The sequence below is a fragment of the Bombus fervidus genome, chromosome 2 (genome assembly GCF_041682495.2).
Source record: "Bombus fervidus isolate BK054 chromosome 2, iyBomFerv1, whole genome shotgun sequence".
In the NCBI taxonomy this organism is placed as follows: Eukaryota; Metazoa; Arthropoda; class Insecta; order Hymenoptera; family Apidae; genus Bombus; species Bombus fervidus.
In genome coordinates this window covers 12,651,352-12,666,731 of record NC_091518.1, presented here as the reverse complement: position 1 = coordinate 12,666,731, position 15,380 = coordinate 12,651,352, and the positions used below count along the sequence as shown (strand labels likewise).

At 31.8% G+C, this 15,380-nt stretch overlaps 2 protein-coding genes across 7 annotated transcripts; both read right to left on the bottom strand.

The window, feature by feature from the left end:
- Positions 1-37: 37 nt before the first annotated feature.
- LOC139992611 (uncharacterized) lies at positions 38-12,032 on the bottom strand. 5 transcript variants are annotated; one of them, XM_072013618.1, is made up of 16 exons: positions 11,789-12,032; positions 10,566-11,211; positions 10,224-10,404; positions 10,058-10,138; positions 8,409-9,974; positions 8,089-8,340; positions 7,897-7,998; positions 7,582-7,686; positions 7,094-7,238; positions 4,490-6,996; positions 4,012-4,422; positions 3,733-3,894; positions 3,079-3,614; positions 2,767-3,010; positions 2,601-2,703; positions 38-2,519 (listed from the first exon to the last, which is right to left on the bottom strand). In XM_072013618.1, the coding sequence occupies exons 3-16, from the start codon at positions 10,326-10,328 to the stop codon at positions 1,780-1,782; spliced, it is 7,059 nt and encodes a 2,352-aa protein (XP_071869719.1). In that variant the 5' UTR covers positions 10,329-10,404; positions 10,566-11,211; positions 11,789-12,032; the 3' UTR covers positions 38-1,779. The 5 variants fall into 5 exon arrangements, with proteins under 5 accessions (XP_071869719.1, XP_071869691.1, XP_071869698.1 ...); XM_072013590.1 differs by having other exon boundaries at positions 3,691-3,894; positions 11,789-12,031; XM_072013597.1 differs by lacking the exon at positions 11,789-12,032 and adding an exon at positions 11,556-11,764 and having other exon boundaries at positions 3,691-3,894.
- Positions 12,033-12,438: 406 nt separating this feature from the next.
- On the bottom strand, positions 12,439-15,342 carry LOC139998067 (PP2C-like domain-containing protein CG9801). Of its 2 annotated transcripts, none has more exons than XM_072022299.1 (7): positions 15,218-15,342; positions 14,546-14,852; positions 14,224-14,450; positions 13,954-14,154; positions 13,556-13,853; positions 12,978-13,467; positions 12,439-12,829 (listed from the first exon to the last, which is right to left on the bottom strand). In XM_072022299.1, the coding sequence occupies exons 2-7, from the start codon at positions 14,710-14,712 to the stop codon at positions 12,614-12,616; spliced, it is 1,599 nt and encodes a 532-aa protein (XP_071878400.1). In that variant the 5' UTR covers positions 14,713-14,852; positions 15,218-15,342; the 3' UTR covers positions 12,439-12,613. The 2 variants fall into 2 exon arrangements, with proteins under 2 accessions (XP_071878400.1, XP_071878401.1); XM_072022300.1 differs by having other exon boundaries at positions 15,167-15,277.
- Between the last annotated feature and the right edge of the window lie 38 nt (positions 15,343-15,380).

Below are 15,380 nucleotides of genomic sequence, written 5' to 3'. Positions count from 1 at the left end.
ATTATAGATAAGGATAAAAATATTTTCATACACATACTTGTGAAATATCGGCAATTTATTAGGATCAAAAGAACTATAGCATATCCAAATTTTAAAATCTTTGAAGAATTCATTAAGTCACGATTGCCGTCGAGAGTGTAATTGATATTATGTACAAATGATTATTTCTTATTGTAATACATTACATAGTTTTGCTTGATTCTCTGTATATATGTCAGTCTTGGATTGCTTTTGCCAAAAACATTTCATTGCCTCTGTGTATAGAGAGCTATCATGAAGTTTTGTGGGAAAAGGATGTAAAAATACAACCATGTAACTAAATCTTTATTGCAAAAGCACTGCTGGTGATAATAAGTTATTCTTTTAATGTATGATCTTCAGAAAATGATTAAATCAGACCATAATCTTGTATGTATAACATACTGATTAAGAAATCTGCATTATGTAACATGTTAGCATTGATCGAATAAAAATTACAAGTCAGGTGTACATATAAGATATATTAGTCATCAACTATGTAGAAAATAAAAAGGCACATATAGAAAGATTTGTTTTTTAAATCTTATTCACCGGTCATCTACTGTTTATTTAAAATGTCACCAACATGTAATTACCCTTTTTCCACACATGTGCTCTCTACACATGTACTCATTTACTCAGATCTATTGTGATTTCATGTGATGACAAATAACTTGTAAAATACTATATCTACTTAAAAAATGTCTGTTTGATTTTGCATTGTAACATTTAAGACTGCATATACATTAAATAGAAATAAATTCAAATTATCATAGAAATTTTTGTGTTCCCTTTTCACCTTATATATCATTTGCCTCTTGTTTTCATTGTCTTCCATTTCAGTCTCTTAAATCACTACTTTCTCTTTATACCATACATTCTTCATCACTGGAGATGATGGTATTGACAATAATAATTGTAATAATAATAATAATAATGATAATAGTAATGATAATGATAATAATATTAATGAAAATTATAATGATAATAATAATAATAATAATCATCATCATAATAATAATAATACACTTATAATTCCGAGAATGCGAATCTCAATAACAATAATACAAATAATACCAATAATAATAATAATAATAATAATAATAATAATAATAATAATAATATTAATATTAATATTAATACACGTTAAAAATGTATGTACAATTTACCGACCCAGTTTTAAGTATCTGTAAGATTTTTCTACAAGTACTACGGACAAAATGGAATAAGTTGTTTTAAATAATTACTTTTTACAAAATTACATTACAAATTGGCAGATTGAAAAATCTGAGCGAATTAGCTATTTATTTTACTATCTAGCTATTAATCTATTTATCTATCTATCCACATGTACAGCTGTTAAATTTAGGTAAACGCGATGGCTTTATTACAGCTAAACTACTGGAAAGTATACTTGTTTTTATATTATGAGTAGTTATTGCCATTGCAGAAAAAAATTTTTGACAAATTTTGGAGAAGTATACAAAATTGCGTAATCCAGATAGTCGTTTTAATTTATGTATAAATGAAATTAAAATTGTAGGATTTGTACAAATAACTTAGCAACAATTTGCAGGGTTTCAAATATGCATTACCAAAGATAATGTCGCATTCTTAATATCAAACATAGTTTTTATATTATTCACATACCACAAAAAAATCACCAAAAAAATGTCTAGTTCTTAAAAATTTTTTAAACGAACAATTAGCATGATGTTCACCATTAACTTCACTTGTTTAACATACTTTATTAAAGGAGGGTCACGAGCCTAAAATGCTGCGGACTGCTTGGTCAAGCACTGTGTCCTTTGATTCACTGGACTGTGATGCACTGTTACCACTACTGCCAGATAATGTATTTGTAGGACGTTTTTTAAGATTAAGAATGCTATCAATGGCAGATTGTACCTGTGCGGTAATGTCATCATGTTCATTGCCATTTCCACTTTCGGTTGTTACTTGAAGAGAGCCTGGACATTGAGTTTGAGAATGTAAGGCCAGTCCATCTAGGCTGTCTGTATCTTCTAACAAATCTCGCTCGAGATCAGTAGCACTATTCCAACGTTTTTCAAAATCTGGAGTACTATCCCGTTCACAATTGTCCTTTATAACTGCGTTTTGAACTCCAGAAATACTCGTACTTGGTACAGTAGTACGACATTCACCATTTGCTCGTGTTCTTTCAGTTTTTGATGACCTTGTAACAGCCACAGCACATGCACTATTACTACCACTATTATTGATATTTTTACATTTAAACGAGTCTGTGGTAGATGGATATACACCAAGTTCTTTTTGTATTTCTACCCACTCATCATAATCACCACTAGTGCAATTTGCTGATTTAATCACTGGCTTACATTCCATTTCATCACTTAGAAAGTCATCTTCTAACTCACGTTTTACAGATACATTAGTTAATGATGGTGATAATTTGACTTCTTCTGTAAGACCAGGTTCAACCTTTGGCACCAATGGCTTCTCTTCTTTTTTGAACTCTTCTATAAAATAAATACAAGAAAAATATTATTATAATAAATAACATAACAGAAGAAATGTATTCATTAATATGTTAACTTTACCATTAACTTTAGCCTCTTGTTCTCGTAACCTATTTAATATACTTTGTTCTTCAGCAACAAAAGTTCTATCAATCATCATTAATTCCGACGTCCTTACTTCTCGCTGTAAGTTTAAATTAAGTGATTATTAAAATTTTAAGAATAAAATTACATATTTTTAACATACCATGCTCTCCATCAGAAGAAGATACGTGTACTTGTTCATCATGGAATTGAATTTTGATAGTAAATGTTTGGCTGTTTCTTCAAACATCTCATCAGCTTTTGCCAAGTCCTTAGAACTAAGTACTTGCTCATTTAAACAATGATACCGTACAAGTCGTTTACAAGCATCGCGCTTACTCAAAAATGGTGTGTTTACGTCTGGATTTATCGCACCGTTTTGATCAATTTTCAATTGTTGCTCTAATCTGTAAATATAAAAATAAAGATATATTCGTAAGTGTATCATTATATTAAAATAAAAGATTATACTTACAAATCACTACGATTAATTTGTCTGCAAATTGGACTGGATGCAGGTCTTTTTATACCTTGTCTTGGACTTACTAAAGGACTTGAATTGTTGTTGGGACTAACGGTTTGTTTATTGGGATTACCACTGGTATTTACAGGACTTTGAATTCTTTGTGGTCCTTTGCCAATCATTCTAGGTGAGGCCACCTGTCCTGCAGGTGATCCACTTTGAACTTGTATTTGAATAGGTGAAGAAAGTTCTTGTTTAACAGGACTTGACATTTGTATATTTGGTTTTATGTCTAATGGATCTGTTTGACATTGGGTTGACTGTTGCATTCCAATTTGTTGTGTTTGGACTGAAGGTGTTTGTTGTGCGTTACTCTGTACAGTAGCTACAGAGGTAATTGGTGGTGAGAAAATTTGCATATTGGCAGAGGACGGACTCAATATCTGATTTCCATGATTTTGATAAATCTTGTGCTGTTTTGTGTGCGTTTGGTGTACATTTTGATTATTTTGTTGTACACATTGTTGTCCTTGCACATTTTGTGATATCTGTAAATTTCACCAATAAGTCATCAATAAAAACATAAATGAAAATTCAATTATGATATAAAAAATTATTATATACCGAAAGGTTATTCATATAACTGTTAGATGAATTATTCTGTACCGTCGAAGATGTACTTGGATTCAAGCTTTGTGAAGTTACCACAGTAGTAGATGGTTGTGTTTGAGTTTGCACAGCTGATGTCTGATTTTTATACGAATTCTGGGATATTATATTTGGTGCCATTGTTGAAACTGCATTCATACTAAAACTCGTTTCTGTACCCTATATAAAATAAAATTGCATAGCATTATACATTTTTTTTACATTACTTTACATTTTTTACATTATAAATTACTACAAACTTTTTGATTTTTGTATTAATAATATAACAAGACTTACACTACTAACGGGATGTGTTGTAGTACTGACAACCTTTCCACTTGCCAAAATTTTTGCTTGGTCTTGATATAACTTTGTTAAAACGGTTTGATCTGGTTGTGAACCCGATTTACGAGCTAATATAGCTTGTATTTGAGATTGTATATTTTTTAATAACTGTTGTTTTTGAGCAGGAAGTTGAATAGTCTGTACTCTTTGGACCATTTGACCATTTGAAGGAACTGATAAATGATTTCCAGGAGAAGATGGAAGTACAGGACCATTTGTAATAATTTGAGAAGATTCACTCTTAATTGGATTTGTACTTTGAGACACTACAGTGTTTATTTTGTTAGAATTATCAATTTTCTGAAGATTAGTTGTATTTGTTGAAATCATTGTCGGGCGGGGAACCGTAATTGTTTTTGTCACCTGTTATTATATTAAATTAACAACAAAAAGGAGACTAAATAGAAAAATAGAAAAAACCTACACATACCTGCGTATTTCCAGAATTTTGAGTAGTAACAGCAGTTTTTGTTCTTTTAATAATTTTTGTCTTCTTTGGCTGGTTGTTACCTAAATTTCTGATTTGCTGTTGATTTAGATTGTCAATAAATTGACTAGGAAAACTAGAATTTTGAATTTGTATATGTTGCGGCATTTGCGAAGGAGCAGCTTGTACTACAATATTCTGTATATTATTTTGAATTGTAGGAGCTCCACCAGAACTATTTACAATTATTTGACTCGTTGGAGTATTGATTTGTACACCTTGTAAATTCTGATTATTTGCATCTGGCTCACCGATCACTATTTTCTGAGTTTGGTTTTGATTTTGTACCTGATTAGTTGCATTTAATTGTCCTGCTAAAAATTGTTGTAACAACTGTTGACTGATTAATTGCATTTGTCCGTTTGCATTTGCAATTAATAACTGTTCATTAGGATTTAAATTACTTAATGCATTTAAAATTTCAGGAGTAATTTTTGGTGCATTATTTAATATATTATTTGTTGTTGAATTAAGCATTGTTGCAGTTTGGGTTTCTACTTTCTGAGATTCATTTTGCTGCATAGCATTTGGAGGTGGAGCATTTGTAATCACAATATTTTGATGTTGATTATTTTGCTGTGTATTTAGTCCTTGTTGTATAGCATTAACGGTATTCTGGGATTCAAAATGATGCGTATTCACAGAAGAAAATGTGTTTGCTGCAACAACTTTTTGTTGTTGTACATTAACGTTCTGTTGTTGTACATTTACATTTTGCTGCTGTACATTTACATTTTGTTGTACACTTGTATTATGCAAAATAGCAGATGTATTTTGCTGTTGCATACTTGTAATAACATTTTGCTGTGCATGAGTTAAATCACCAATGGCAGACTGCAAATTTTGTTCAATGTTTTGTACATTACTAGATGCATTTTGCTGTAAAACATTAATTGTATTTTGTTGAATACTAGAATGTTGTTGCAAAACATTCATAGCATCATGCTGCATTGCGGTATTGCAAGAACTTTGTTGTTGTAACATGTTTAAAGAATTATGTTGAGCATTTGATCCAGAAGTTTGAAGATTTTGTTCAAAAACTTGTTGGACATTCTGCGTTTGTACAGTCTGTGCTGTTATTTGCTGATGTTGATTATGCTGATATATTGGTGTATCTTGTTGCAGTGTTATTGATTCCTGCTGATGACTTTGATTACTTTTTGTCACAGTGTGTTCATTTTGTACAGTTAAATTATTTGGTAAGGGTTTTTGAACATGAGCAGCACTCTGAGATATTTTATTTAAATTTTGTCGCACATTAGTAGTAACACAAGCATTTGTAAGTCGCACTTGACTAGATTTTTGTGCAGAAACATTAGAATTTTGTTGATTACTAGTCGTTTGACTCGTATTAGTCAATCGAGAATTTTGTACACTGAATGTAGTACACGAAGGTTTTGTTGCTAAAACATCAGAAGTTAGAACATTACTGTTTGGTTGTGGAAGGCTAGAATTAGATGACTGATTAGCTTTTGTTGTTGGTGTGAGATTTTGTACATTAATATTTTTCGATGCTTGCATATCCAATGTTTGTAGAGATACAAGATTGTTTTGAACACAAACATTTAACACAGGACTGGATTCTTGAGGAACATTTACACTTTTCTGTTGATTGTTTGATTTCGAGCATACTTGCACATGCTGTGGACTAGTAGCACAAGTAACACTTTGTGGAGCTGCAGAACTTACAATAGTAGTAGCTGCTGAAACACTGGATGATAAAGGTGATTTAACGAATTTTTGTCTCTGTAGCACAGTACTTTGTGTAGATTGTGTCGACGTTTGTGCTTGTCCAAGAAGATGAGAAATAATTGGTGAATTTTGTCCACCACCTTGTGTTAATGATCGTATCAGTGCTTGAGCAGTAGCTTGATCCATTTCAGGCTGATTTAGTTCTGGAGTACGGTGTAAAACAACTCTCCCATCTTCTCCAAGAGCAAATCGTAATTGCCCTTGTACATTCTGCACAGGCATCTGAAGTTGGGCAACAAGTTGGCTATTAAATGTCTGAGATGCAGACGTTTGTGTGTTCGTTGTATTTGGTGCAGGTACTTGTATCAAATTCTGAGTAGAACTGGTAGGTATTGTAGGTACTTGGGATAAAAGTTGTCCCAGGTTTTGTCCTGAACTTGATTCAATTTGAACTTGACAAGAAACATCTGATTCAGTTGTAAGATCAGTATCAAAAATATCATCATCATCTCCAATTCCTGATATTTTCATTATACTGGCAAGGTCCAATCTTGGTGGTTCATCATCTTTCCGTTTTGCTTTCTTTTTCTTTTTTGCTTTTTTCTTAGGAGGTGGTAATAAAGTTTGCTCAACAACAGCTTGCGTACATGGAGTGTTACCAGTATTGGAACCTGAACCTACTTGTGAAATTTGTGGCTGAGGGCTTTGTACCATTGCATTTTGAATCACTATGGAATTACCAGTCCCTGAATTAGCAGCTATATTAAAAAATAAATAATTTCAATATAAATATTTTTTAATTCTTTTATAGAAAAATATATTTAAACAAATTTTCAGTATATTATAAACACTTACAAGGTGCAGGACTAGAGGGAGTATGTCTAATTACTGGAGATGCAGCTGGAGGAAAACCATTAGGTACAGCAAAAAATGTAGGTGTAATGCCTTGTAACTGCATACCTTGTGCTGTGACAACTCTTACTAACTGCTGTTGTGTTAGCTATAAGAAAAAAAGAAAAAAAGAAACAGATTTATACAAGAATATATTTCTTCCACTATATTAACAAAAAAAATTGTCTTCCTAATTTTGTTCATGTTATTATCCTAATATATTTTTCAATATTGTAATATTATTTACACTAAAGTAACATCTGAAATTCGCAAAGATGCTAAATATAAAACATAGAACACATATAAGATCCAACTGTTGATATAGCATGTAAAAATGTTGATGAACTTAAGTAATATTTAAAATGACATGTAAAAATAGATTCAGAAAGTATTAAGTAAGCAATGATTGTGAACATGATGAAATTGAATGGCTGAGTGGATGAAACCATCACCTGTGCAGTATGTGTTTGTTGTTGGGCGCTCGCTGGCGTTCTTAGTATGAGCTGAACACCACCTGGTTGTTGCTGTACAATAACGGGTCCGGTTGACGGCAAAACCTATGTATGAAATGTGATAAACATATGAAGCACAAAGCAGATATTTGTGACACTAAAATGCATGTAAGCTCTTACAATAGATATCAAGCATATCAAAAATATTTCATATAATATTGATAACTGCTAAAACAGGCACAATGTGTAAACTTTTAAATGATCACATAACAAAGAGACATGCACATGATGAATATCTTAAACAGATGTTATTACCTGATTTAATAGTAGACCTTGTGCTGTTGGTATCATTGTAGCTGTTGTAGGATTTGGTTGTGGTCCAGCAAGAACTAACTGTGGTTGAGTTTGTTGTGTCACCTTATAATAATTCAATATTTCATGTTTTAATAGAAATAGATAATGTCTTTAAGATATTTTGAATAGAATAGACATTTCAAAATATATTACTTGATTTGTAATTGTAGTATTAACACGTTGTTGTTTTTGTTGTGATCCAGCAGCTTGTTGGTTAGGAGGTTTTGGTAAAATTTGTGGTGGCTGTTTTGCCGGTTTAGTCGCAGCTATTTGAATTTGCTGATTTCCAATTAAATGCGTCCTAGTAACCAACTGTGTTGGTGTTGATTGATACCCCTGTGGTGTACCATGAATTATTTGCAATACTTGCATGCCTTGTTGAAGTATTGGTGTATTGGGTCTAACCTGGAAATGAAATAAATGTTTGTGTTCAACTTTTTTTTTATTTTATATTAATATAAGTTGTTTCTTACCACAGGTGGACCAGGACTCCCACCAGGTGCTGGACTTCTGTTGTTCAGAGAGTTATTTCCACTTAACAGATGAGGACTTTTTGCAGGAGGATATGGACTAAGTACAGGACTCTGTATTTGGCTAACACTCATTGGACTCTGCATTGGACTTTGCATTTGTATATTAAAATTATTATTTGATGTCGATGTTCCAACAGGACTTGGACTATTTCTATTAGATTGTATTGAGTTTGATGCTGGACTTCTAAGTAATAGTCTGTTAGGACTAGGGCTTGGTGTAGGTGGTGCAATATTAGATGCTGGACTTTTTAATGGTATTGAAAATGGACTGCTTGGAGAACTAATATTTTGACTTTGAATGTTCTGCATAGATTTTACAGTATTTATTGTACTGACCACATTTGATGGCTGAGATGAGCCCGTTAATGTTACTGATGAACTTAAACCAGGGTTAATTCCCTGTGAATACTGTCGCTGAGGTTGAAATCCAGTTGTCTGAGAAGAACTTAAAGAAGAAGCATGGCTCAGTGACATATTCGGTTCGTTTGATGCAGATATATGCTGCACATTAGATGTTGATACATTAGATAAATTTGAGTGCATTGTACCAAGATGTGGAATATTTGTAGTGAGATTCACGTTTGAAGCGTGATTCACATTTGCTGTGGTTGAATGAATTGGTTCGCTGGAAGTGCTCGTGAATATACTGGAACTTGTCAACGTACCGGTATTTGACATTTGTGAAATAGTAGAAACGTTTGAATTCGGGTGCTGCGATATAGCAGAACTTGGTACATGTGCAATATTTGACCCAACAATGTGTGGTGCAATGCTTTGTATACTTTGTATAGCTTGGAATGGAAATTGTGTACTGCTGGAATTTAGACTAGTTTGAGTCAATCCAGTTGTTAAAGCATTAATAGGTCGATTGAGACCTTGATTTATACCAGAATTTATACTGGTAGTAGTTAAATTTGTATTTATATTTGGGTTAATAGCAGTTAAGCCAGATACACCAGAGCTTGGGGATGTAAAGTTTGTGCTCAAACTGGTAACATTCTGGTTTATGTTTGAATTTAAACTTGTCAAATTCTGATTTACATTGGTAATTCCAGTATTCACACTGGGCAATCCAGAATTTATATTTGTTGAATTTAATGCATTGAGCCTATTAATTCCAGTATTTATACTATTTATATCCTGTCCCAAACCAGATAAACCATTATTAATACTGTTTGAACCAATATTTGAAGTTAAATTTGAGTTTATGGTATTCAAGTGATTGAGGCTAGGATTTATTGTAGTTAGTCCTGTATTTATACTTGGCAGGCCCAAATTGAGCAGAGGATTTGATGTAGTGATAACATTAGATGTGAGGGATGTAAGGCTAGTATTTAGAAGTGATAGTGGCAATCCCATATTAAGGCCCACCCCAAAAGTGGGGGTGGCCGGGGGTAGGCCCATACCAGTCCCTGAGGGATTTATGGTACCCTGATTTAAATGGTTTAACTGATTTACATATACTATATGGTTTCCAGTTGTTGATCTATTTCCTTGGTCTTGCGGCTGTAAGATTTTATAATAGAAACAAATATTACTTACTTTAATGATATATCTTTTCAAATAAATATATATTTTTAATTACTTACATTGTTGGTTGCTTGCTGTAAAGCAAATGTCAATGATTGGCCACTCGAATTTTGAGCCTGCAATTGTTGTAACTGTTGTAACTGAAATAAATTACAGTAAAAATATGATACTAAGTATTATATGAATTTTAGAATATCATTGAAGGTTTATTTAAAAAATTCATACTTGTTGATGTGTCAAAACAGCAACAGGATTGTTACGCCGAGCAGTCGGGGAGGTTGTAGAGGATACTGAGTCCCCGAGAAGAGGGCGTGACTGAGGCTGCTGCATGCCCACGCAGCCCCTCTTTACTCCGGGCAGCGTCTAGCCACCTTTTCAGCTTATCTATGTTTGTTTCTATATATCCCTATATATTTGTAAGACATTATGAAAGTTATTAACTAAAATCAAGATAATAACAATTAAATTTAATATAAATATATAGCTATATAAAATTATAAAATTATACATAATTTCATATCTTAAGTTTTTAATAAATGTTGTATGTAAACCAATTGCAGAACTTACGACTCATAAATTACAACTCAATGACAGCAGAAGACTGTATTTGCGCTACGGCGCCATTCAACGCGTCTGCGACCTACGTCTCCTATTCCTGTCATGCATGTAATTTCTTATTTCATCTGTTCTTTAGATATCCTTTTGTGTTTTCAAAATATGTTTATTTACATGGATTGTTGATATTTGTTTTTAATATCACACTTTAATGTTATCCATGTTTTTATATTAATTTCTTGTATATAGTAGGTAGTTCTTTTTCGAACTACATTACCCATTAAAGAATAATTGCACAACTGCATTTTGAAAGTACTCTGACTTATCTTTAAAGCACATTTGTTGCAAAATTACATCCATGTATAAACACAATTGAACTACATTTTTCCATGACATAACATCAGAATTTGGGCATATAAAACAATTTTATCACTTTACAAATACTATATTCTGTATTATCCCAATTTATCAAATAACATTTAATAGATATCCTTTAGTAATCCATAGATATTCTTTAGTAATGTTTAAAGCACTAATATCAAGTCATTTTACATTTGAACTACAAACATAGTTCAGAACTGTTTCAAGTTTGGTGTTGTTTAAAAATGTCACATACACTACACTTATGGCTTCACAGATCCTATATTTAATTTGCACCCTGTAACATGTAAACAATATTCAATTAGTCATTGTAGATAGAATAACACTTTATAGTTTCATTCGAATAGCGTTACTTCTGTCGAATTTGCACTAAACTATTAATATTTAAGTTTGTTAGAACTTGTACTATAGAACAAAATACATAATACTACTGGGTAATAATATCATGTACACTATGTCAGGAATCATGACAATTTTATGACACAATAACACTTGCATGTACAAGTAACTATTTTAAAGTGGAAAAAAAGTTTTGTAGAAAAATTCGACAGCTGGAAGCATATTTTGAGGTTATAACTTGCGCGCCTGTGTGCAAGCATACGTGCCACACAAGCCACTTACACGCATACAAGGGTCGCATACATCTCACTCTCACTTATAGGTACCAGCGGCGCGCGGATGCACACAACAAAAGCCCAACTGACAAGGCGTAAACAAAAGAAAAAGCAACCATCTGTGAAAAATTTTTCGATTCGAATAGCTGAGAAACCCAAAGAAGGTATCCTGGATACAACTATTTCATATTGACGCGGAAAAATGCGAATAGCGTCGTGATGAAAAATTGTCAATATTACCTCCGTGAACGCGGTTTTGCCACCCGTGTTTTCTTCTCGCGATTTTACGTTTTTTCACACTTCTTTTTGCATGATTTTAGTTCTGGGCACAATATTTTATTCTTTTACAAACAGAAACAATATAGATTAGGTACATAAGAGGAAAAATTCTACTTAAAATAATAAACTTCTCTGGCACACGACAGTTTCACGTACGCGTTACACTATTCGGTGGCAACGGCCATCATGTATTTGTCAAGGCTGCCATTAGCACAAGTCTATAAAATCCCAGAGCTTTTACCATTGGCGACACCTCGGTTATGGTACTGTAACTTTTTGCAGCACTCATTTAGCAAAATCTTTATTCTGATTGGCCAATATTTTACTTATAACCAATCAGTAAATAGAAAGTGTTGGTGATCTTAATATGATAGCTTTTTCAAGATTTTAAGCAATACAGATTCGCTAAACATTTTTATTCAATTATATCATAAGTACTTAGTAAACTCGACAATTATTATTAATAAGTGATTTTCGAAATTATTTGCCAACACATTTACGTTATGTATATACATAACATAATGTAATACATAAATATAAATATATATATGTATATTTTACTTGCACACATCTAAAATTAAATTTATAATGAAATAAGTATTGCTACATACTTATCTTTAAATGTATGTTTTTATTTGAAATAACAAAAAATTATATAAACAACTTAATCTCACAATAAAATATTAATTTCAGCTCAATTTATTCATAAAATGTCATTGTTGAAGAAAGTTCTAAAATTTATTAATTTTCTTACAAATTGAAACTGTAATTTGTCATTGTAATTAATTATAAACCATATCCTGAATTGATAGATCCAACTACATATGCTACAACTGTAGCATGATCTAATTTCCCAGGGATCATGGAAACCTTATCCAAAGTTTTTATTCGTCGAGTTCTCTGTTCTTGTTTGGAAAGTTGAATTAATTGGCCATCTTTATTTTGTGCATAATATAAATCTGTATCTTCCAATATTCGTCTTTTAGCGGCAGTTATGCGTACCTTATTATGTATAAAAATTAAATGTATGTTAGTATTTAAAATTAATACTACGTTGTATTCTTTTCCTTCCTCACAAAAAAAATTAAAAGAACTTACAGTACATACATATTGTATTGCATTCATTATTATTAAATGGTAAATAACTTACTGCAAAATCCAAGAGGAGTTCGCAGAGATGTTTGGCACTGTTACATGGTGGTCCTTCTCCAGATACACCCCTTCTTAACAAATCTTCCATTCTAAGCAATGTGAGTTCATGTCTTTGATATGCCTCAACTACAGGCAAATTAGATTTATTTCTATTACTATTGCCGGATTCTGCATGTCTTAAGTTTTCTGCAGACTTTCGACGTGTTTTTGATCTTCCTTCAGTGTGATTTTTTACATTTGAATCAGGTACGGAATTGTGACATGGTAAAATAGCAAATTTTCCGACTACAGGATCAAAATTATCCGAAATTCCATCACTAGTCAAAAATACAATATCTCCTTTCTCAACTTCGGTCATTGCAAGAGTCAAATTATTCAATTCAGGGTTAGATCCATCCACAGGACCTAAAGCTCCAAGAGCATCACGCATGTCACGCATACAGTGAATATCATGGGATCCTCTTGTTATTTCTCTTACACCAGTTTTCCTGCCAATATGAAATATTGTTTTTATTTTAAACAATATTCTACTTAGTATCAGTATGGATAGTTTATAAGTTCTTGTTTATGTATTACCTTGAATACACATAAGCTAAACTGTCACCAACATTACAGGTACATGCCATATATTTATTTTTTTCTGTATTAGAATCAGAATTTGGCAGTGGCAGAACTGCACACACAGTTAATGTTGTAAGCATTCCTTGTTCCTGCAAAATTAACGAATGTGCAGCATGGAATGAACGAAGTAGTGCTATAAAAACGTCTTTCGTTGTAGTCATTTCTCCATTAATCGAAGGACAAAAAAGTGCTTTATTTAAGTATTCTATACTTCCATGTACTGCAGATCTTGCTGCAATACTTGCTTTGGTACCTAATAATTTTATTTCATTATAAAACACGCATATATATGTATATTCCCATATTTTTATTTAATCTTATTTAAAATAGTCTACTATCATCTATAATCATACCCCAATTAACACCATCAGCAAGTGCTAAAATAGCTGAATTCGATCTTGCTACAATACCAAAACAATCTGCTATTGGTTCACCATTATTTGTATTATTTGTAGGATTTTTCTCATATAATGTAGTAGCAATTCCATAAGCCATTTCATGAGGATTAAACCAATCAGTAATACCAGCAATTGTAGGAGTTGTTGTTGTTGATGCTAGAAAAAATAATGTTGTTAATTTATCCTACTATTCTTTCATAACTTCATAATGCCTTTAATACGTACTATTTCTATATTGTTCTCCTTGATCTAACATATCAATGTAATCTATATCAATATCATTAATACTTAAATGTCTTTGTTGTACATTAACAGTTGTAAGTCCATTATCTGGACCTGTATGAGCGGAAACTACATCTCTATCTTGCTGAAAATTTCCAAGCTGCCTAATTGGAAGTTCCTCTGGATTTCTGCCATGCAATATTGCTGGCCCTTCCTGTTTTGTTTCCAAACTGAAAATATATATATATATCAACATATGTCAACCCTTATTTAAGATGTTAATAAATAAAAATTATACATATGCACACTGTAAAAAGATTATTACCCATCAAGATACCGTGTAATGAAACAACCACTTGTAAAATCTTGTGTTAATGATCTAGGACTACGTAAAGTCTGTTCTCCCTGACTTAAATTTTCTACAGCTCCAGCCAAATTACTAATAGATAGTTGTCGCATAAAACCAGCAACCTTTTTTCGCAAACTTGGCATTCTTTTATGAAATTAAATTTAAATGCAAGCAAAATGATCAATGCCACATAACATACAACATGACGTTATAAAATGACTGACACATATCAGTGAGTACTTAAACCATGATTTTATTTTGGAAAACACGTTCCTATCTAAACCTTAAAAACAAAGAAATTTATATTACAATTACAAATTATATATCGCCATTTTTATGAGATATTTAATAATTTATATTTATATCCATACTTATATATGTGAAAAATCTAATATAATGTAGAGTAAAAAAATAATTAAATAATTAGATGCAGTACAACTCTTAAAATTGAAAACTTTTAAATCAGTTTCTTTGACATATTCTTCATTCATTTAATTTTAGGATAGAATATTTATCATTCTATAATATAAAATAATCATTAAGTTCACTACAAACAAATACTTTTGAACAATCCTTATATAGACATTATAATCGTACCTAGAAAAAATTCTTATGTATATTATACAGAAGTGAAATCGTAATACATACTGAAAAGCACATCGTTTTCCACTTTACCGCCATATTGATAGTGTGTCAATAACCGATGAATTCCCTTATAAGTAATATTTATCTTCTATTATGTCTTCAAGAATGAAAAGATTTGTGTAACTATTAAGGAATGTTCTCTAATTTTTACCTACAAATACTCTTC